Here is a 21,138-nt window from a genome sequence, read left to right on the forward strand (position 1 = left end):
AGAAGGAAATAATGTAAATAATACGGAAGATTTAAAAACGCCTGAATGTTGGCAATTCGCATCACACTGGAATCAAAATGCCTGTTTGTAAGTATCAAAGGACTTTGTTTACTTAGCCTGTTTTATATAATCTTGATAGCAAGATTGATCAAAAAATGTTGGGAAATATTGAAGATGAGTGATGTGTTCTCTAGAGGGCACCCACGACTCCGACTCCAGCTAAATCGGAACCATTAGCTGCACCCGTAGTCGTCAAGAGTCGAAGTCATTCAGAATCGGAGTCGTTCGGGGTCGGAGTTGACCGGAGTCGACCGGAATCGGAATCAAACTGGAGTCACAGTCGGCTGGAGTCGACTGGAGTCGGAGCCACTGGGAGTCGGTGTATTTTTATCGTCTTTCGCCTAGTGCGTGCACTTCGTAAATAGACCTTTGCTTCTAAGAATAGCACATAGTGAAGACCTCAATACTCTGCGACTGCAATCTAGCATTCATCTTAAACATTTTAAATTCTACAGATAATAAACTGCTGTGGAGTCAAAATATGGCCTATACTATAGGGCTAATGTTTCGTTAAGATTATGATAAATCCTTTTTCCATCAAGTGAACTACTTCGTAAGGTTAGGGGGATACCAACGGGGGTAACTCAACGTAGGATATAAAAGTAAGGCACGAAGTGCGTGACATTCTTTTTTGTACGCGTCAGCTCTAGCTATATGCACGTAACTTAAACTGTAAAATAATCATAATAAACTAGCTAAAATACCTAAGATACAACAAAATAATTGTCTAATTAAAATGCACTTGAAGAGTAAAATCATACCCTTTTGTTACTTCAGTTTTTTAAAGGTTTTTCAGAATATGAAAAGATCCTTATTATAATGTTCATATTTCATCCCTTTGGATATTTTGTACCATTTTTACTTCAACTATCTGCTGTTTGAAAACGTGTTAACCATCAAATGTAATGCAGTACAGCATATCTTTAGGTGCTAATGAAATTCATGCGAGAGGACTTCTTCTTTATATCTATTTCCTGATATCTAGTATCTCAATTTTGTCAATAGTGTATGTTCAATCATTAGATAGCTAACTCCAGTGTCTTTCTGACGACAACAAGTACACGTTTCCGCCCTACACTCGAACCAACACTTGCAATGCAAAACCGTTAAGTAATTAGAAGTGACACCCTCACTATTTGAATGTCAAGAAGTTTATCGGTACATCTACTGACAGTAACTTACAGCGCATCCCTTCCTTTTCAATCGTATCTAACCAGCCGTGAAAAAGGGTTCCACCACGGTGCAACTGCAACTGCAACGAAGTGGTGCATCCCTTCTTGGAAACGATGCGATGCATTAAATCTGCATTCACGCTCAACCCCCCGCCAAGATGAAACGCTTTGACCAATAATGCACCTGACAGACGTTTTGACAGCTGATGTGCTAATTGACAGGAACAAATGTTGTGATAATTGACCGTGCCCGGAACGGTCATTCTAAATGTGAAAGGGTGTGGGATTTCGCATGTCGATAATTAGCCGTGCTGGCACTGATTCATACCATTCCCCCGATTGGCAATTCCTATTGCCAATTCTTCGTGCCCTTTGCTTTCTACGTGTGGCGCCTTTGTAATTAACTTTCACTGTGTCGTACGAGGAATGGTGTAATCTTTCCCGAGCGCGTGTACACAAGAAAGCAAGGTGTCCTCACAAGCAAACGGAATTGGTTCGCTTTCCAGCACTGTGTTCCTGTGCTACGTGCGAAAGGAATGGCATGTGAGTGCAAAATATCGTATCGTATAAAATTTATTGTTTTATTGCACCACCATAAAGCAGTCAGCGGCAGCATTTGGTTTACACCGGGAGCGACTGTTTGCCCGGAAGGCTGCAAGGCTCGCAATGGGCTTTACGCAAACAGGAACGCAACCTTTGCTCATGTGCACACGTGTGCGTACCGGAAAGGGAACGACGATCGTTAAACGGAGCTTGCCCAATCATGCGCTCAGAATAAACATAATGTTAAATAGCGCGCTTGCTAACTGCAATCCTGCTGGTCGTTCATCTAGCCGAAGCCGCAGCGGACGAAGACATTTCCACTGGATGGACAACCCCCCAGGGGTCCTATAACCTGCTACCTCGCAGCTCGTTTCTTATTCGCTCGCTTCAGAGGGGGCCAAGGAAGAAGTGTAAGCGGGATGTATTAGTGCCTTCTTGTAAATTGCCACATCGTTCTGGTTTAGATTAGTCAAACATAAAAGGAACGGCGCCTCGGAGCGTCTAAACAGTACAAGCTTAGCAAGAAGTAATTAACACGTCACACTTCGGTTACGCATGATGAATAAATGGTGGACGCAAGCAGCAAGTAGCCACACTCCCTCTAACAATGGGTACAGCCTCCCAGTGAGTTTGAAATTGTTAAATTTCATTAGTTCCACCCTGGCACCTTTAAGCGTGTGCCACCCGCTAAAGGAACTCCTTTAAACACATACCAATATTTTGTAGGCCGCAGGATGAGGGATAGATTTTTATTTTCAATCTTACTCTCATCCCCTTCAGTACATGAATGACACACACACACGTACCGCGTTTAACAGTTTTAACCTCAAAAAACCGCCCGCACGGCTCACTAACGCCAGCGACTTAGAAATTCATGAAAACACGGAAAAACTTCATGAATAATCAAGCAAATTTTAAATTGTCTTGCCACCGGTAAAACCGTATCCCCCGCGGGACTGCCCTGTGTGGGTGTGTGGAGTGCCCGGGCAGAGCTGTCAGGCACGGACAGGAGGAGAAAAAATTAGTACACACACAAAAAAACAACAACTGTTTTTCGATGTTTCGGCACGTCACTTCACTGTTGCGTGTATGTGTCGACTGTGCTGGTTCTGTGTCAGGCTGTTGCCATTGGAGATTGTTTCGGTGAACGACGGTTAGTTGAGCGCTCTTGTGTGATACTTTGTCGTTCAAAAACAAAAACCTAAAGCAACGCCACTCGCCTGAAACATACACACACTAAATGAAACGAGAAATATGAAAACCGCACAGCCAAGTTTAATAAATGAAGGGAAACAAGTGAAACTTATCCGGGCGTACAAAAAGAAAGTGTAGAAATCAACCAAGCAAGAGGAGCGAACGGAAACAAGAAAGAAGAAAAAAAGCCAGCAACCAATTCCAAACAAATTGTCGGCTCCTTTTGGTCAAATATTTGCTTTCCGTTGATTGAATTGCTTTTGTTTTTTTGGCTGGTTATTTGCCGCACTTTCGCTCTTGGCACGTTGGCAGGCTGCTTGTCTGGCAGGAGAAACGTTGGAGTGCTTTCTAAATTCTAATCCAAGTGTTTGCGGTCAGTGAATTCACACACACACACACACACAAGCCCACCAAATACTGTCACGCGACTCACGTCCGTCAAAGCCTGTGACAGGAAGCAGATTCTGTGCGGGACCTCGAGACTCGTGGGAGTCAAGCAAGTGCAAGCAGGTCGCGGGAGTCAATTTTAACAAATTACGTCCCAGATTGACGTCGTACGCGGTCGCGGGCATTCGCAAACAGGGCACAAGGAACGGATACGACCGGCAGTACTCGAACAGAATTAGACTGGGATTTCGGCTGGTGGTTGAGGCTTGATTCGGTATGGTACAAGTGAAAGAAGACAACAACAGAAAAAAACCCCTTCACAATCGACCATTTCAGGCTTGGTGCGGGCAGCAAACGTGCCTTTAGTTTGGTCGCGTAGTCGCGTGCCCGAGTGCATTTCGAGTACCGCGAAACTTAATTCAATCACGGTCGCGAATTGAATTATTTCGCTTCAGCGCACAGACACGACAAATTCCGACGGGTTTCTGTGAGCGGTTGCAAATTTGTCATTTTGCCGATTCGCGATTTTACCTGTGTCCCGTTCATGTTCTCCCTCTGCGCTGGTGAAAATCGTTCTCTATCGCAAAAGCATGGAGCATGGAAGTGGTGCAGCTTGGCGTAACACCGGAATGGAAGGTATTTTCGAACGCGCGGAGAAGCCAAATTTCATACTGCTGCTTCGCGGGACACCCTTCGTGTTGAGTTGGGAGTGTGTGTGTGTGTGTGTGTATGTTGGAGATTCTTAATGAGCCGTTTAGGCTACAGCTCGCTGGTGGCTACAAAATTCTGCAAACCCACCACGGAAATCTCAGCAGAGTGGAATGGAAATAAGTGAATTATCGAATCAATCGAGCAATGAACCTTTCGCTAATGCTGCTGCCAACTGCCTGATTCCGGAATAATCCAATTGTTGCATTACACAGCTTTGCATAAATCTGATCATTGTATTTTCTGTAGTTCCTGCGTTGTCTGGTTTATTATACGGACAGAACGAGCATACATAGAGTGTGGAAGAATTTTCCTAGCTTGTTGCACTTAAAGCAAAACTCGCGCCAAAGGATAAGCAAATTTGGCATGCAAATTAACGTAATTTGTGGTTTAGCGAACGGGGTTGGAATATAAAATAACTTCAGGTTAATTCAGATTCGGTTAGCATTTCAATAGAGTTTCATTTACAGTTGGTTTTTGCTAAAATACAATCAACACATTATATTTTAAACACCAATCAAGTAAGATTGCTAGGAATAGGGCTAATTCGGACAGTCTTTGCTTAAATAAAGGCTATTTACTATCCAGTTTGCGTACTTTAAAATAATCTATAATATTAATTAAAATAATACGGAGCAGTACGTAAAATCTAGAGCTCTCCGTGGCCGAGTCAAGCTTTCATCGGACTTAAGATATACTAAGCGCCTGAATATATGCTAAGCGACTAAAGATATGCAAATCATTAGTTTGTCTCTTGGATAATGTAGGAACAGTAGTAAGAAAGATTATTTTATTAAAAATTCCAGAAAATTTCTGAATTTTGATCATTTGGTTGATAATTTAAAATACATGTACCTTACTACATACTTTAATCGTTGAGAGTACAGGCATCTTTTATCCTGATTTCAATTTTCATTGAGTTTGTTTTGGAAGCAAATGATGAGACGAAAATGAGCAATCTGAAGAAAACTTTCTTAAACATAATAATACCTCAACTCTATGCCTTAGTACTGAAAAAACAATCAAATAGTACAGAAACAAACAAATAATACATTTTTAACATTCCAGACATTGAATAAAGAACATTATCTGCTAAAGGCAAATATCAGCAACTATTCTGGTATTATGGTGATCCGTAAGACACAGGTAATGACTGTTACGCAGAAGCAGATGAAAAATAATAAACAACAAGAACGAAAAGAAGAAGAATAATAAGAAAAAACAAAGAACCAGTTGCAAATAAGCCATAAAAAAAGAACAAGAAAACTGAGACGAAAAAGAAGAAGAATAAGAAAGAGAAGAAAAAGAAGAAAAATAAGAAGAAGAAAAGGAAAATAAAGAGAAGAGAAGAATGTTTATTTTACGGAAAACAAAAAGACGAAAAGTTAAAATAAAACAAAAACATAAAAAGAAGATATATTATATTAAAAGCGAAAACATTTCATTTTCTTTAATTTAAACGTTTTAAAAAGTATTGTAAAACAAAGTATCTTTACAAGCATCTAAGATATAAATGCTTCTACAAAACAAAACATAAGAAGTAGTTGATCTTAAATACAAAACACTGTATACCAAATGCGTTGAAATGTTTGTAACATTAACTCTTCAATTTAAATTCCATCCCTATCGTGCATTACTACTTCATGCCAATTTTAGACACACGCACACATATCATCGGAAATGAGAAGTCGTCTAGTTTAAATGTGATTCTAAGGCAGGTCCACCCGTCCCGCCTCCATGTAGTTTACCTCGGTTTTTGGAAACAATTTTCCTCTTGACCAAACACACTGCCAACGAAATTGCCTTTGGCCGGACAGGGCGTTCTCCTGAGGAGTCTCGTCAGTCCCGTCCAGACACCACAATCGGACTCTACCGAGCTGTCTGCCAAGGTCCATGTAACGCTATAATTGACTTCCATCATTCCATCGGCATGGCTAATACAGTTTAGTTTCGTCCCCATGCCCATGCCATTAGTCCCCGAACGCTTCGGAACGCTGCTGCTGTATCTGTATCTGTCGGCAAATAAATACATCCTTCAAACGGAATCTTTAACTTAACTCTTTCCCTGCCGGCATGCTCGCTGACCGGTGGGAATTGGGCAACTGGGAAAACTGGGATCCGGGCGAAGAACATGTTTAACTTTCGCAGCTTGTCAGCAGCGGGTATGACTTACAGTAGTGAGTAGACTGCGGTGGACCCGGACGTACGGACGCGTGTAAGAGTTGGAAGCTAATTTTGGGCAACTCCAAAGACGAGGTACTGTGACTCGGTTGGATGGTAACTAACTGCCAGCACAGCCGAAATCGGCGTCCACCATATTTGCCATCGATACAGGGACACGCTGTCCTTACAGAATCCATAATCCAAGCAGCAGCAGCATCGCCTAACCCGGCCCGGAATCAGTAAATTGAGATTTATGGACTGTGGCCCTCGAATTTTGGGTCGGCGACAGTAAGACAATATTTGGTTTTTTGGATCAGCCGGCCGAAAAATTACCCAACTTTCAAACCTTTTCCAAACCTCCCTGCCCTACGATTGCAAATGGATACAGGACATTCGCAGGCGGTAAAAGGGTATGATGGCACTGGCGGAGCGAGAAAAAGGTTATAAAATTATTTATTATCCTTATTACTTTTATGTGCCCACGACGAAAATGAGACGACGGCAAGGGTGACAGAGTGGCGTACAGTAGCACTGGTTTAAACGGGTTGGTTTGTCGGTGCGCTTCCCTTTGAAGATGTGCCGTGTGCGGGCAGCGACACTGTGCCGTGGCGTGTCGTGCGAAAAATGGATCCACCAAGGGGTGGAAAGGTCACCACAGCAGGGTGGAACGGGTGGGTTTTATTTTAAAATAAATTTAATGTTAAAGGGTTTTACCCGCCATACGGCTTCGAAACACACACTCCATATGGTGTGTCTGGTAAGCATGTGTGTAAGTGAAGGGGGCACCGGGCTAACGAGGTGGGAGTGGTTGTGTGGTTGGTGTCCGAATTTGGACGTAGTGTCTCGTGTGTACTTCGACCATCGTTTTCGAATTTACACGGAGCTTTCGGAGGGTCGGGTTTCGTGGAAAGGGAGCGAGAGAGCGGAGTTTGGCTAGCAGCGAGCTAGCAGCGATGTTGCGTCCTATGCGAGGGTGAAGGGTTTATTGATATGGGACGCGCCATCCATTAGGCTGATAACGAGTTTTGATGGTCAAATAAAAACTGTGTCCCGTCCGGCGGGCGCGCGTCCCCCGTAGGTGAAATGTGGTTTTTTAAGGAGGTCGGATTTTAATGTCGCTCATGCGGTATTCATTCACTAGGTTAAAGTGCACGTAATGATGTGAAAGTGGTTCTGGTTTTGGGAGGGTCTACGCATAGAAGAAAACGGGTTAAAGATTGATAGGGCTATGGGAGTGGGCTAAGGGAGAATGCTTATCTAATGGACATTTAAAGCATTCAGTTGAAGACTCGCTTGTACTAAAGAATAGATTTTAAAGAGTATCTCCAAGTTCGAGATAATACAATTCTTTTTTAGTAATATGTGTTGTTTATTAACTATCAAGCTGCTTTCAAACATTTCGGAAACGAAAATTAAAAATAAAAGTACTCCTCGATATTCTTGTATTTGGTGTTAATTCTTGATAGTTCTCCATAAAAGCTATGAAAAAGCTCCCGAAAAATTAAAAAAAAACTCAAAAAAAATTGTCTCCTTACAAACCTTTACCTCACGACTGCTGGTTTTAAAAAGCAAAAGAAAAATACTTCCACCAACGTAACGATTGAGACACCCAAAAACAACGCTAAAAGCCCTCCGAAATTCCCAAAAAAGTCCAACACCGTATAGCGAACACTGCGCACCAGTGGATAGTAATGATCCTGTGCAAACTCCACCGTCAGCTGCGAACTCAACCCATCCGCACTCTGGTTCGACTCCATCGACCACGGTTCCACCGCCACCATGTACGAGCTGGCCTCCGCCCGGTACCGAAAATCAACACAGGCCGGCAAACAGTTGCACAGCCGCCGGAAGAACTGTGACCGCGGAATGTTCTGCTCGCGCAGCTGACCGGCAACGATCTTGTCCAGCACATCGTACGGCCGATAGTTGGTGCTAGCGTTGCACAGATTCATCGCGTGGCTGCGGGGCATATGGTCTAGCACGCATCCGCGCTTCTCCAGGAAGTACTCCGTGTGACACTCCATCTCGCAGTTGCTTTGGCTGTAGATGGCGAAATGCTTGAGCGGGTTCTGTACCTGCGATATGCAGCCCGTAGTAGGCGCCGTGAAGTACCGTAGGTAACGCTGCGATCTAACCAGCTGGGGAAAAACACGCAACTGAACGACGGAACTGAGTGGGATCGCAGTAGGCTGCACCGGTTTGTACGGAAAGTCTATTGGAGAGTGAACGAACGCTTCCAGTTCGGGAGTGGCGCAATCGGAAAGTGTTTCATTTTGTTCGTTGGAAATGGTGATCTTCAGCCGATACCGTCCGGACATGTCTTGTGCGGCCCGGGGATACTGTTTGACCAGTACGGTGGTTATCACTTGAAGTCCACGAAGAAAGTCCCAGTTTTCGGTGGGTCGTGAAACGTTCGAAAGGTCCTTCACGTTGACCAAACTGAAAAGAAAATGAAGCTTTGCTGATTATAACTTGCTGCAGAAAGTGGAAAACAGTGCTTCATACTTATTGGACTTGAAGATTTGCTCCCCAGCAACGGCGTTGAACGTGTAGCAGATACCCCGTTCCGTGCGCACCGCATCCAGCAACGTTTCACACTCGCTCGTGCACACATCCTGCCAGCAGATTTGCTCGCAAAACTGATCCAGCTGCAACGGCTCACTGACGCAACTTCCCTTCCGCGCACAAAGCGTAACCGCAGGGAACGGGACACTCCACATGGGTAACGCTTTTTCCGCTTCCGCCAAATACACATTCGATGGATCCTGCAGACGTTCGTAGTTGACCACCACGGTAAAACCGAACAATCCGGCCAAACATACCGCCACTGCGAGCCAAAACACTTTCAGCGTCACACGCAAATCCGATCCCAACACGTACCGCACGATGGGAAACGTGCTGTTGCGAAGATAGTCCTTAAGAATCCCATCGTCATGGTTCGTTACGGTGGCGGCCCGTGCGGGTGTTCCTTTGGTGGTCCTTTGGTCACTTCGCTGCAGGATAATCTTATCCACCGTTTCCATCGGGTCGGAACAAAAACGACCGGTGCGTGTAATGATTCCCTACAAAGTGTACTGAACGCCACACTTCACGAGCGACTGTCCACGGTGACACGTTGATGGATGAGTACCGCTTCTACTAGCGCTACCTGTCGGAATAGCTCGAAGGCTTGCGGATGGTGCCACATGTGCGTCATCCTAGCGCACCCAGCTGCGATCGTTATCTTGACGGTGGGACTTTGTGCTAGCTGCCTTTGCTAGAGCTGTCACGGGAGTGGCCATGTTAATTAGAATCGTAAAGTTGGCCCGAAAATGGTCAAATCGTGCTGCCGTAATGGATGGAACGAGTTGATGGAATGGAAAATTTGCATAGAAAAATAGATTTCCTGAAACGTATACGTGCTGTGTACCTTCGCAGGAGCTAACAATGCTTGCAAAAATAGCCCAAACTATCGATCAAACTGTACACGATACATCTTGCAAAACCACAACGAACATCGCTATGGAGAGCATGAGCAAAACGTCAAACGTCAAACATCCTGCAGCGCTTCGGGTCACTGAATCATTAATAATTCGATCATCGATCCATTAATCAATGCTGACATCGAGCTGATTACCAATTTCTGCCCCAATTCGTTTCCTTCCTGCCGGCTGGTAATCGTGAATGAAAAGAACGACACAAGTAAAGCAATAGCGCATAGTCGTCTTTTGGAAACTGGATGGAAATTTGAAGACCAAAACTATGTTAAACTATTTCTGAAGAAGAAACGAGTGTTGTTTGTATAAAACTTGTTATAACTTAAAAAGTGTTGCTAAACACATTGCTTACAGACTTTAGTAGCAAAATCGAAACATTTTACAAAATTAATATTAATTATGGTTGAAATGTTTCCTATTTTCCCACACCGTGTAACTAGATGAGCAACGTCACGAAGTCAGTGCTCTCAGTAAATAGCATGGAATTCGCCCGTACAGATGAGAAGATGATGAGGTTGTTGATGAAGTTGATTACCCATACTCCACAACCGTGGACCACACGGCGATACACACTCTACAAGCAAACCCAACATTCCGGCCTGGCTGGTTATCGCAAGAAAGAATTGCCCTTCCTTTGCTCTGATGAGGTTGGAACCGTTCTCACCAGGCTACTGTACTGGCAAGCACTGCGAGCACTGCGAAGCTTCCATTTTGACCCCGTGCCATTAGACGAAAATGCAATTTCAGGATACAAATGTCTTCCTGTGTGTGCTCTTCCTTCTCTCCTTGCTAACACGTTGCTCCCTTTTCTGTGGGGCGCCCGTACTGTGGGCATGATTTTTTCTCCCCACAAAATCTGCCTCGCGTAATGAAAACGGTTGGACGGAGCTTTGCGTCATAAGTAGAGAAGTGAGGGTTTAATTTCTTTTGCTGGTGGACTTGTGGCGTGCGAGGCTGCTGCCACCAGCCGAACCGCAGAGTGTCGAACTAAGCAGCAGTCATTTCATTTGCCATGGATCGGTGTATCGGTGTGTCGATTCACCCCTCATCCAACAACCCTGGCAGCAATGAAACCCATTTGGGGTTCGGTTAATCCGGTGGGAAATTTCTTTGCAATTTGTTTAACGCGCCACCGCACCGACAAATGGTTGGTGGCTTCTTTGGTGGATGCTAGGGGGTATGGGCTGAACGGGTGGTTGCTCTGCTTCCACACTCGCTCCGCTTGCTTAGAAGTTTCTCCGCTCCCAAACCGCTCGACGAGCCATAATTAAAATGAGTCGCATATATCGTATATGAACGGTTCATTTGCACGATCTCATCTCATCGCGAAAGGGTTGATGGGCAGCGAAGGCAACGTATGGAGCTGCGTGTAATAATCCGCCCAGAGCAAGGAGAGAAGGTGGTACCCATTCATCACCCAGCCACACACCGGGTAAGGGTTGGTTAGCACAAGCTGTTGTGATTTTCCGTGCCTTTAAATAAGGCTTTTGTCACGTCATCCGGTGTCTACCCGGAACCCGCAAGTCGCAAAGGATGGGAAGATTCGGGTCTTCTTCTGCACCAGACCTGGCGGAAAGGAGTCGTTTTGGCGTTACAATTCTCACTCGCATCATTTATATTAATGATGAGACCATCCATTTAAATTATTAACCACGCACAAACAACCATTTGCTTTGCATATATACAACCATACTTAGGGCTCAGCAGTATGGGGCCGTTCGCCGTTCCGAGGTAGCTCCAGTGTGCGGTAGAAGAGTTTACCTTTTGCTATCGATTTGCCAGCAGAAAAGAGGTTCTACCGTGGGGGTCTACCTTTTGCTGCAGTGTAGTTCAAAGTTGAGGAATTTTAAGAAACGAGACCGATTTCAAAGGTCGCCCGACAGCTCCGATGGGAGATTATCGAACGTGTCACCCGGAATATGACGCTCAACTATCCCGGGAAACGGGGATAGGATAGTGCTTTAAGGCTTTGTGAGGCAAAAATCGATAAGAAGCATCATGGGGATATGGAAGGTGTTTTGTTAAAGCTAGAATTTGTAAAATTTCGTCGCTAGGAACACACGATCTGTATAAAAACATCATAACTTTAATGTATGATGTCGGTCCAACCATCTCGCAGAATTTACACAATTCTTAGATAAATAGTAAATTAATTGATCCTTAAAATACTAATAGTTTTAGTCTTGAAGCTCATTCATCATCACTCAAAATTTAAAATTTCCAGATTTTTTTCAAGATATTTGTACTAACTTTACTTTACTTACACTGAGCATCATTAAAATGTAAATGTACATTTTTGTGCCTAAGTTTCCTTCTCAAAATACCGTTTTTCAAACAATCTTAGCATTAATACCTCCATCAGACTGTTGTAATTTTTTCCAAACCAGCTAAAACTACACTTAAAAATCCAAAATGTCGAAGGGCGTGTGCTCAAAGCTAGTACATACCCAATACCCAGTGCAAATATCCGTTTGTTTGCTACTGTTCTTTATGTATTTTTATTTCTGAGAGAAGACAGAAAAGAACAAAAAAAAAACAATATGACCAAAAACAAGAAAAACCCTTGACAAAAAATGTCACATTTTTAAGACTGCCCATCCGTCGATCGATTGTCCGGGAGGTTGGAGCTTTGAGGCGCTCTAGCTAAGGCATCGTAGCGCGAAAAACACATAAAATATTCAACAGGGCGGAGATTGCTCAGCTCCTCAATACATAAGGCTTTTCGTCACATAGCACCGGTGGATAGGATAGGACCTTCGCTTTTCCCGACTGGGAAGGAGAATCGGAAATGCTCCCCTCTTACTGCAGGGAGAACTGCACATGCGCAAGACAACAGCCAGTAAAAAGCTTTCACCTACTTTCGAAGCTACGAGTTGGGGCGCGGCATTTGGACTACCTTTGCTTTGTCGATAGTGTTGGGCAAAACGGTACAAAAAATCAAGCGAAAAAGGACAAAGTTGATTTACAATAAAAACTTTATGCTTCAACTATTTTTTCCATTCAAGATTTATTGGACGAAGACGCTGTTTTCTGAGCGCTAGCTGTTTTCAAGGTCTAAAGTTAACAAGGAAGACTAACATGTTACATTGTTGCTGTCAATGATAGCCATAGTTTGCACCTTCTTCGAGAATCACAATGATTGAATCGAGCGTTTCCTCAGCCGTCGGGATGATCTGTTCCGGTGGCAGCACGAATCCAAATCGTCCAAGATCGCGCAGCTCGTACGCGTAGACTAGCGGAGTGCGAAGTACTCCCTTCACCCAATCGATACTACCTCCTGAGGCTACATCTGAAATTAAAAAAAAGAAGATTATTAACTCTATATAGTCATCCAAAGTGGAGCAAGTATTCCACAAATGATAACCAATCAAACATACAGATCGCTTCAGCAATGTTTCCAATGTTGTAGGTCGTGCCATAGCGCTCCCGCAGTTTGTTGATCGCCTTTGTACCGATTGCAATCTGTGGATGACAATAAAAAGATATTACTAATCTCGTTGCACCTTATCAAACGTTTGACCGATTAGCTCCGTGTACTGTACCGTTTCATCGTAGTTATCGAGACGTGCCGTAGTGTGTCCGTACGGGACGAGAAGTAGCTGCGAAAACGAATGGAACGCAAGATAGGTGCTTAAGTTGTCCAGGGTTGCGATAAAGTCGGACAGCTGACGGGTTTCGATCTCCGAGAAGGGACTCGCACCAGCGAACGTATCGGAACAGGGTACACTAGATGCACCACCCTCTGTTTGGGGTTAAAATGTATTAAAACGACTTCAAAGCGATCTCCAAGGCCAACTTACGCATGAAATTGTACGCCCAGTTTCGGTTAGGATCTGCTCCACGGCAAAGAATGCTCGATTGGGATCGCGTCTTGCGCCACTGACGATCGGTCGTGTGCGTGTACTCGTAACCGTCCGGGTTCGTCACCGGGAAGAAGTACCAATCGTAGTTTTCCGCAATTTGACGCACCTTCGGATCGCTGGAGGTGAGCAGCTCATTCAGCACCCACGTCACCGTGGCTCCGCTGACCCATTCGCGGGCGTGGATCAAACCCTCCATAAAGACGGCCTTGTTGCCCGCCTTGTAAGACACTTTCACTCCCTTGATCGGCCTTCCCTCGAAGCTGTTGCCAATGTTCAGTGGGGAAACCACGCTCGGGTAACTAGCCACCAAACTGTCCAACCATGCGTAGATGGCATCGGTCCGATAGTACGCCGTCCAGCCGAACGTTTCCTTGCGCAGAGAGGGACGCGATTCCTGGTCGATCTGTTCCTGCAGGTTAGCGGTCTGCAGCACGGCCCGCAGTGCGTATTGCGCACGAATGTCCGAGAAGTGGCCACGCTTGTGCGGTGGCACTACAAGCAACACTTCCGTTCCAACCTTGGTCGGTTCGTTCCAGAACGTGTATCCATCGGGATACTGTTCGATGGCTTGCAGTAGCTCCAGCTGCCGATCGGTCTGAACACGGATCCGGTATACACGGTAGTTGTCATACCGTGCCTTTTCGGCCACGGTGGCACCGAAAAGGGCAATGGCAAGACACACTAGAAGCAGCTTCATTGTAAAGACGTTGTCCGAAGGACACTAAAAGTTGTTCGGAGATCGAAGGACGCTTTATAGTATTGGGGAGCGGATTATCTTTGAGGTGTACTACGATGTGGGAAATACGTCACAGAAAAAAGATCTAATCGTGTGACGTTGGAACAGTTGGCTGTATGTAAGATATCGCTTTAACTGGTTATACTACTTGATTGCTTTATGAGTAGATAAGGATTAGCATTTTAAAGACAAAATAAGAAAGTCTAACTTGTTTGATAGGTTTCTTTGACAACATTGGTGTCAGTATGTACCGATGTTTTAAAGATTTTTTTCATTTCACATAATTTAACGAACTGTATGCCTTCAATTGAATCAACATAATTTTTAAATAATTTTTTATTGGAGAGTATAGTATAGTAGTATAGGGTAAAAAACCCGTACAATCTACATCTTGATTCGCATAAAACTTCTCTATACCTACCAGTAGCGGCTATCCACACAATTATGCATAATTGTTGCTATAAATTATCCAAATGTACACAATTATCCTCACTGTAATCAGGTTTTTTTCCTTTTCCGCACTTTGTTAGATCCGGTTTGTGGAATATTGCTGGGTGCATATTTTTTTACCATTCCTCTCGAAAGATACTGAAAACGATGCGCCCCCTGGTATAACAATCAGTCACCCAAAACCCTTAGCAAATCAAACCCCTTTGCGTTTCATGCTGGCCGGTGGTTGGGCTTGTCCTGTAAACGAGACTACCCTTGCAGAGCTTCCGGAAGCCGAGCTCAATTAACCCCTCGAAGTTTGGGTTAGCACAGTTTTGTTCGCTTCGTTTGTTCTGCTCGCTGGTGTTTTTTGCTTTCCGATGTCGACTGCTCCTGATCTGTTCCGGACCACCCGGAGTGGGTTCTTTCCTCACATATGTTGACTTCTGAAAACGATCCACATGCCACAGCGCCCCTTTTTTGTGCCTACGGCATATGACCGCGTTGAGATTCACTCTTCTGGCAGAAGGGGTTCATTAATCATAGAAATCGTAAAAAAAACATACTCTCATGCCTCATGTATCAGGGGTAGAAACGAGATAGAGGATTTTGTTTTGTCAATGTGTTGTGCAGGAGAAGGACTGAAGTGCCTCACAGCGATAAGACTTTATTCAATCAATTCAACAGTTAACAGTTCAATGGTAACCCATTGCTTTGCCTTCCTCCAAGATCACGATGACCGAGTCAAGCGTTTCTTCCGCCGTGGGGATGATCTGCTCCGGAGGTAGTAGGAATCCATACTCGCCAGTATCTCGTAGCTCGTAGGCAAAGGTTAGCGGTGTTTGCAGAGTTCCCTTTACCCAGTCCAGGCTGCTACCAGAGGCAACATCTAAGGTAGAAGAGCCATGTTGTTTGGAATATTAACCTTCACAAAGATAAGATATACATATTCGGCGCTACTCACAGATAATCTCGGCAATGTTTCCAACCTTATAGATGCTACCGTGACGCTCCTGCAGCTTTGCAGCGGCCTTTGTTCCAATTTCCATCTGTATGATAACGCACGATGACAATTCAATACGCTTTCTTCATTTATTGCTTTTAGATAGCGTGATATGTTATACGTACCAGTTCGTAGTAGTTATCTAGTGGCTCTGTTGTGTGGCCGTATGGTATCATGAGCAGCTGACCAGATGCATGGAAGTCCAGATAGGTCGACAGGTTGGGAATGGAGCGAATGTACTCTGACAGTGTGCGAGTCTCGATTTCCGAAAATGGCGATGGCCCAGAGAAGGTATCGGAGCAGGGAATCGTTGAGGTTCCTCCCTCTGAAAGCATTACCAAGACATTTTATAGACCTCAAAATAGCAAATATCAATGTTTTGAAGCTGAGGAACCACATCTTACGGTTAAACTTGTAGTCCCAATTGCGGTTAGGATCCGCACCGTAGCAAAGGACATTCTGACGCGAGCGTGTTTTGCGCCACAGCCGCGTAGTAGTGTGCGTGTACACGTATCCGTCCGGATTTGCCACCGGCACCACATACCAATCATAGTTCTCGGCAATGTTTCTAACCGCCAAATCTTCCGATGTAAGCAGTGCGTTCATCATCCAGGTCACTGTAGCGGCACTGATCCACTCTCGTGCGTGAATAGTGCCTTCCATAAAGACGGCCGGGTTGCCCTGCTTGTACGAAACCTTCACACCACGAATCTCACGACCTTCATAGCTCTCCCCGGCCACTATCGGGCTGACCACGTCCGGGTACTGCTCAATCAGCGTGTCCAGCCATGCGTAAATATCCTCCAGCGTTTGGTAAGCGGTCCAGCCGAACGTTTCCCTCCGTCCACGCAGCTGTCGATCGATTAACGCCTGCAGATTCTCGAACGCAACCTCAGCGTTCAACGAGAACCGTTGATTAAACTCTGCGAATTCTGCTGCCTTGTGGGGAGCAACGACAAGCTTAACGGTAGTGTTCAGGTTCACCGGATCGCTAAGGAAGGTGTACCCATCCGAGTGATGTTCGATGAGCTGCAGCAGTTGAAGCTGTTCCACACTCCCGATGTTTAGCTTGTAAACTCGGTAATTGTCGTACCGGGCCATCTCGGCCTGCACTAAGGCAGGTGAGAGCGTTGCCAAAAGGCAGCACACTAAAACCCCAACTACACTGATTGATGCCATGACGACGACTGATTTGTCCCGCGCGCGCGTGCGAGAAGGTTTGTGAGGTAGGTCCAATGGACTGTGTGAGAACATATGAGGTCTTATCTAGGGAGACGTTGTGCAAAAGTGCGACTTCCATTGTGTGGCGAGATTATGATAGCCTAACAATTGAGCTAAACTATCGACAAGCAGCTGGAAGACGATAACGGGCAACACTTATGAATGGCGCTGTGACTTTCAAGCGTCTATTTGTAAGCAGGCTCTCGTTTATGGGACAATTCATACGACTAAGTATGAAAGAAGACCTCCACACGAGAAAGAGAGAGAGAGAGAGAGAGAGAGAGAGAGAGAGAGAGAGAGAAGAGAGACAAGTCTTATGTGTTTGGAACGACACTCTCTTAAAACTCTTCCCATTAAGAAACTGCTTAGCTGATAAGCTCAAACACAATTACTTCTAGCAACGTTACCGGTAAAGTGCTTGTCCTCACAACCATGTTCCATGTCATCCATGCTTAAGGTGCATTTTTTTCCTCCACCAACGAACCACTTTATCTTATCGGTGAATCCATTTAGAAAATGGATCTGTAAATTCGAGTCCCGTTTGAAAGTATGCATGCTCGCAAGCAGCATACCGGCGTAGTTATCCGTGTATCTCATTGTTTTTTTCCTCCCTCTCCCTATGGAAAACGTAATCATGCATTGTAGTACATGGCTTACATACATTCGTTGCCGCTTTCTTTTCTTCATGATGTGCGTGTGCGTTTTTCTTTGCACACGAGGAAAGAAATGCTTTTGTACAGTCCTTCGATGCCATGAAAATAAGATAAGAATTAAGGGAGTCAAGTCTACCCTCCACTCCTCGAATTTGGGGAATGCCTTTGGCAGCGAGGAAAAATCCCTTGTCGCTCATTCAGTTAGGCCGCATTTTCGGTGCGCTTTTTTGTACGGTTTCTTTCCCGCCCGAAACCCAGGGTTAACGTTTATACCCCTATCGTGGAGGGTTGGGTAAAAAATATTATCTGCACACGATTATTAATCTGATGAATATCGAATGTGAAAGGCCAAAGAATGCGCCACAAAGCGCCGGCACCGGGTCGGGCAATCAACTGCTGCACGGGAGCAATAAATTGTACCACCTACGGTGGCACCCTTTTGAAGTCTTCCAGATCGTCCGGGAAGCCCCATCTCGCGTATCGTAGCTATCTCTTGCGCCAACTAATAAATAAATAAACCCCGGAAAAAAGAGATGTGTTACATCCAATTTACATACGAAAGAAGACTGTAACAAGACACACAGGTAAGATGGATGTAAAGCGTGGCTAAAGAAGCAGCACGCCCGGAGATGAGTTCTGGGACATCCCAGCGTTCCCTTGAAGGTAAAACATTTCTGTGGCACTTCATTCGCGCGGTATGTTGGTTTTTAATGGTAAGCGTTATGTTATCAAGTGATTTTCTCGCTGTAAACACAGCGCAACCGTTTGCAGTGCGACGATTGTGCGAGCACACATATTGGAGGCTTGTTTGGGAAAATAAAAATGTCTTCGTCTCTTTACGCACCGTCGGGGAAGGAGGGTACTCCAGTTTACTGATCGCGACCCATTACGAATTAGCATAAGAATGGCGTGGCGCACAATGCCATCATGCTCGGCTTTGACGGAGCGAGCGTTTAGAGGAAGATGTGCACCGTGTGCGCGATTTCGGTGCCCGGGATATGTAGATGGGAAGGCCATAAATTGTGTGCCTCGGAGCGTTTGTTTATTGAGCTAGCTCAATTTAATGGCCCATTAACCGGTGCGAAGCAATTGATGGATGGATGATACGGCGGGAAGTTACGATGGAGTGTTAAGGTGGAGCTATTGCGTTAAACCCAAAATTGGTTGTAAAGCAATTTTTGGATTTTTATGTTGTTTGTTTGCATAATTAGAAAACGGTTTGTAGGTCTTGCTGTTTAACAAGATGTGTTAGATTCTATATAAAAATAGTTTAAATGAGTGACAAGGTGAATAGACTAAAAATTACCAAAACAGCATTTTTTTATAAATGTTTTAGGTTGAAATAATGTAGTCTGAAATACCTAGGCTAGTTTTGCGTGTGTTTTTGTACGGAGTGTAGACATGCTAAGTGTCAAACTCCATATAAAACGGCTGACTAGTATCGCAAAAGCCTCCACTGTCTCCTCTACGACTCCTGGTAGATCCTAAAAAATCTGATAATAGGACCCTTGTTTTAGTGATATATAGTGAGTCATTGGACGTTAACTCAGTGATTTGGAGACGCCTAGACGCTTGTTAGGGAACTTTAAAATCTAATTAGCATAAGTATTAAATTAGCATTACAATTTAATTGCTTGCCAAACACCCAAAAACGCAAGAACAGCTTAAAAACGCATTCGCCGGCTGCATTGTAGGTTGCGGCGAGTCCAAAGCTTCCTGCTCTATAACCATGATACTTAGCCGTTATGACAACCTTTCAATATATTGTGTTATACTCATTGTATCTAACATATCTGGCAATTTTCCATATCAAGCACTCGCCTACCGAATCCTTCCAAATATTTTTTTTCCAGCTTGTGTGTGTGGCAATATAAAATTACTTTTTCCTAGAATTCGATTTCATTCAATAATTTCAACCATAACTCACACGATCCATAAATCATATTTCGTAAGCATTCGGCACAGCGGTCTGCCTTGGCCCGAGACAAAACTACTGAGGCAAAACTAATATTTCAAAACTTGCTGCCACCAAAAAGTGTCGAACGGAACGCTTCTTGTTTCTTTTGGGGAATAGAATAAAAAAAACTGTTGGTCACTGCCGCAACGTTCACAGTAAGAAGTGTCCCGAAAAGCAGACACACAGAAGCAAACACACATGTCGGGAAGGCTGGACTGAAGAAATCATTTTTCTCGATTGCCTTGAAACATGGATTTGCCAGACCAGATCGTCTCGAGGGATTTTCGAGCACGGTTCGGTTTGGCAAGAACACATCCAATCGTAAGTTTCGTAGTCCAACGAATGCGGGATATTACAGAAGTTAAGCAACGGCTAGGTGCCGACTTCGATGCCCCCTGCAATCATTGTGTCCACGGACCAGACCAGTACCCCACACCACGCTCGGGGGCCAGAGAACTCAGAATGATAAAGGATTTTATTGCAATCACGTAACTATTGTGATGGGAATAAATATCTTTTTCTTCCTGTTTTGTACGGTAGACTTGGTGGTTTGCATCAAGGGGTCTCTTCCTAAATTCAGTCACATGGACCGGGTGGTCGGGCTGGTCATGTTAATTTTTCATCTTCAACAAAAAAAAACAGATAAACCCTCCTTCATGGGCTATAGAAACAATCGTTACAAAGGTACGGTGCGGGAGTTGGTGGTGTAAGAATTCGACGCGTTCGGGTGTTCCCGACTGATGGGTGTTTTATTGTTTGTTGATCGGTTTGTGAACCACACGACAATTGACGATGTCCCGGGAAGACGGAAGGGAAAACTCCCCCGGGGGATGTGTGTGGGCTACACATTGCTTAAAACGGGAAACTGTTCTACATGCGTGTGTCCATGGGACGCTTCCATACCACGTGGATTGCACCTGTGTCTGAAGACCGTGCAGAGTCGTGTAGCAAAGAATTTCGTACTTCCTTTCATTCATTTCCCGTTGATAAATGGATACGACTCTTTGCATAAAATAATATGAGATTAGCTGTCAAAATGGAAGAGAAGCAAGGAATTTCGCTTTCTTACACTCCTTCCACACAGTTCGAGTGTCGTTAGCAAATTACCAAACGGATTTGTTTTTCTTCTTTCTCTCACCCCATTCTGCCGTAAACCAATTCCAATCGTACCCTAATGGTACTTCAATCCGCCGTAATCCCTTTCTCTACCAAACAAATACAAATCAGCTCGGTATCGGCGTGCTGAAAGTGAGCCTCATTGACAGGCGCCTGGTGCCGTGACCAGGAGTGCCAGGAGCAAGTGCACAGTGTAGGGGTAAAAATGTAAATGAAAAAAAAAAATCGTACAAAAAAGTGAGTCCTGATGGGTTTACTGGTTTGACGCACGAAAGCATTTTTCACCCCATCCATTCCCTTTCTCCTTTCCACTCTGTGTAAGTTGTGTCACCCTCGAAAAGTATTTGAATATGAATGACAAATAAACGAATTGATCGGTGATGGGAAGGGATGCGGTATTGAGTTTGATTTCGGCGGGCTGTGATGATTTTAAATCATCATCGCATCAGCCAAGACG

General features: G+C 44.5%; 3 protein-coding genes across 3 annotated transcripts; all 3 read right to left on the bottom strand.

Annotated features, from left to right (window-relative positions):
- Window positions 1-7,664: 7,664 nt before the first annotated feature.
- Window positions 7,665-9,250, bottom strand: LOC121599050 (pickpocket protein 28-like). Its single transcript, XM_041926537.1, has 2 exons — window positions 8,733-9,250; window positions 7,665-8,666 (listed from the first exon to the last, which is right to left on the bottom strand). Exons 1-2 carry the CDS (start codon window positions 9,248-9,250, stop codon window positions 7,769-7,771), a joined length of 1,416 nt encoding a protein of 471 aa, XP_041782471.1. The 3' UTR covers window positions 7,665-7,768.
- Window positions 9,251-12,691: 3,441 nt separating this feature from the next.
- On the bottom strand, window positions 12,692-14,347 carry LOC121599130 (zinc carboxypeptidase-like). The gene is made up of 4 exons (XM_041926671.1): window positions 13,504-14,347; window positions 13,246-13,445; window positions 13,081-13,165; window positions 12,692-12,992 (listed from the first exon to the last, which is right to left on the bottom strand). Exons 1-4 carry the CDS (start codon window positions 14,261-14,263, stop codon window positions 12,799-12,801), a joined length of 1,239 nt encoding a protein of 412 aa, XP_041782605.1. The 5' UTR covers window positions 14,264-14,347; the 3' UTR covers window positions 12,692-12,798.
- Window positions 14,348-15,354: 1,007 nt separating this feature from the next.
- On the bottom strand, window positions 15,355-16,943 carry LOC121599063 (zinc carboxypeptidase-like). The gene is made up of 4 exons (XM_041926558.1): window positions 16,139-16,943; window positions 15,860-16,059; window positions 15,696-15,780; window positions 15,355-15,620 (listed from the first exon to the last, which is right to left on the bottom strand). The coding sequence occupies exons 1-4, from the start codon at window positions 16,911-16,913 to the stop codon at window positions 15,427-15,429; spliced, it is 1,254 nt and encodes a 417-aa protein (XP_041782492.1). The 5' UTR covers window positions 16,914-16,943; the 3' UTR covers window positions 15,355-15,426.
- Window positions 16,944-21,138: the final 4,195 nt, after the last annotated feature.

Source organism: Anopheles merus, chromosome 3L, assembly GCF_017562075.2.
Source record: "Anopheles merus strain MAF chromosome 3L, AmerM5.1, whole genome shotgun sequence".
Taxonomy (NCBI): Eukaryota; Metazoa; Arthropoda; class Insecta; order Diptera; family Culicidae; genus Anopheles; species Anopheles merus.